We start from the raw sequence: 1,472 nt of genomic DNA on the forward strand, positions 1-1,472 counted from the left end.
AGAGAGAGAGAGAGAGAGAGAGAGAGAGAGAGAGAGAGAGAGAGACTGGGGACACACATACACACACACACATACACACACACACAACAGAGATGGGGGAGGTACACTCGTGCCTGTGATGGTGTGTCTGAGTGTGAAAAGCACTTGTGTATGTGTGTGTGTGATTCATACTTGTGATTCTGCCTGACATCTGTAGATTCTTAGATCTGTAGGGCAGACCTGCAGTGTCTTGTCTTTTTTCTCCCTGTGCCTTTGAGCATCTTTAAGGCTCGCCCTTGTCTTTCTGAGGGAGATTTCGTGAGGTCCACACTTCACAGCAGAAAAAGGAGAGTAAGGTACCCTGGCATTGAACTGCAAGCCTCCCAGCCTCCCCTTTCCTGCTGCTTCTCGAAGAAGATGCTGGTGTCTCAGCTTTCAGAGGCCGACACACTTTCTCACCCAGTTACACCCTGACCTGGGTACCTCCAGCACTTCATCATCATGCGGGTACGAGGCACCCATGAACACCCCCCGCCTCAAGGTTGACACACAGCCTCCCACCATAACTTCTCCCTCCTCACTGCCAACCATCCCCTCTGGGGAAACTACCTTCCTAAAACACCTGACCTTCCTGCGCTTCCGACTCCTAAAATTCCTGTTTCCTTTACACAGATCCAGAGCCAGGAAAGTAGAAGACGAACCATGCATGCCCTGAGCAGGTACATGCGGGTCCATCCCTGTGGGTGGGTGGCTGTGCCTCCTGGGCCCTCCCCTGCCACGGTCCTGCCTACCATGGTTTTAGTTTTTTAGTCCCCCCCCCCCCCATCTCAGGCCTGGTAACCTTGCAGCACAGGATGGAGGAGAAAGAGCTCTCTTACTTCTCTGTGGATCCCATGGTCTCCGTAGGGCTGGCCCAGGTGGGCCCTTTCCCTACCGGGGCTCCTGGGGCTGGGGAGCCTGTGCTTGCTTGGGGCAGGGCCCCTGATCTGCTTAACTTCCTGTGTGGCTGAGAGAGGAAGTTTAACAGGGTGACGTCCCAGGCAAAGGAGGCCCCCGCCCCCACCCACTGCATGCAATTTAGGCATCCTGGCTTCCTAGCCTAGGTGGGGACAGGGTGGGCGAGAAGCAGGCTGGGAGGTCCCTCTTCACCCTTATGGTCCCCATGGTCACACCCAGGTCCTCTTTCTGAGTCCCCTGAGTACTGAAGATCTGTGAAGACCACCCAGATAATTTCTCCTTGTTGTGTCTCTGTTTCATTTACAGGGGTGCAACTACATTGAAGGGCAGGGTGAACACAGGAGTCCTGATGGGGTCCCGGTGGAGGCCTGATGGAGGCCTGATGGGGTCCTGATGGAGGCCTGGTGGAGGCCTGGTGGAGGCCTGGTGGGGCCTGGTGGAGCCTGGTGGAGGCCTGGTGGAGGCCTGGTGAAGCCTGGTGGAGGCCTGGTGGGGCCTGGTGGAGGCCTGGTGGGGCCTGGTGGAGCCTGGTGGAG

General features: G+C 56.7%; 1 protein-coding gene across 1 annotated transcript in view; it reads right to left on the reverse strand.

Annotated features, from left to right (window-relative positions):
- The window catches only part of Dennd1c (DENN domain containing 1C), a 13,232-nt gene extending 11,886 nt beyond the window's left edge, over positions 1–1,346 (reverse strand). The window contains exon 1 of the mRNA XM_026777996.1: positions 858–1,346. Within this exon, the coding sequence (XP_026633797.1) occupies positions 858–1,051 (194 nt within the window). The 5' untranslated portion in view covers positions 1,052–1,346. The remainder of the gene's footprint in view (positions 1–857) is intronic.
- Between the last annotated feature and the right edge of the window lie 126 nt (positions 1,347–1,472).

Source organism: Microtus ochrogaster, unplaced genomic scaffold (assembly GCF_000317375.1).
Source record: "Microtus ochrogaster isolate Prairie Vole_2 unplaced genomic scaffold, MicOch1.0 UNK98, whole genome shotgun sequence".
NCBI lineage: Eukaryota > Metazoa > Chordata > Mammalia > Rodentia > Cricetidae > Microtus > Microtus ochrogaster.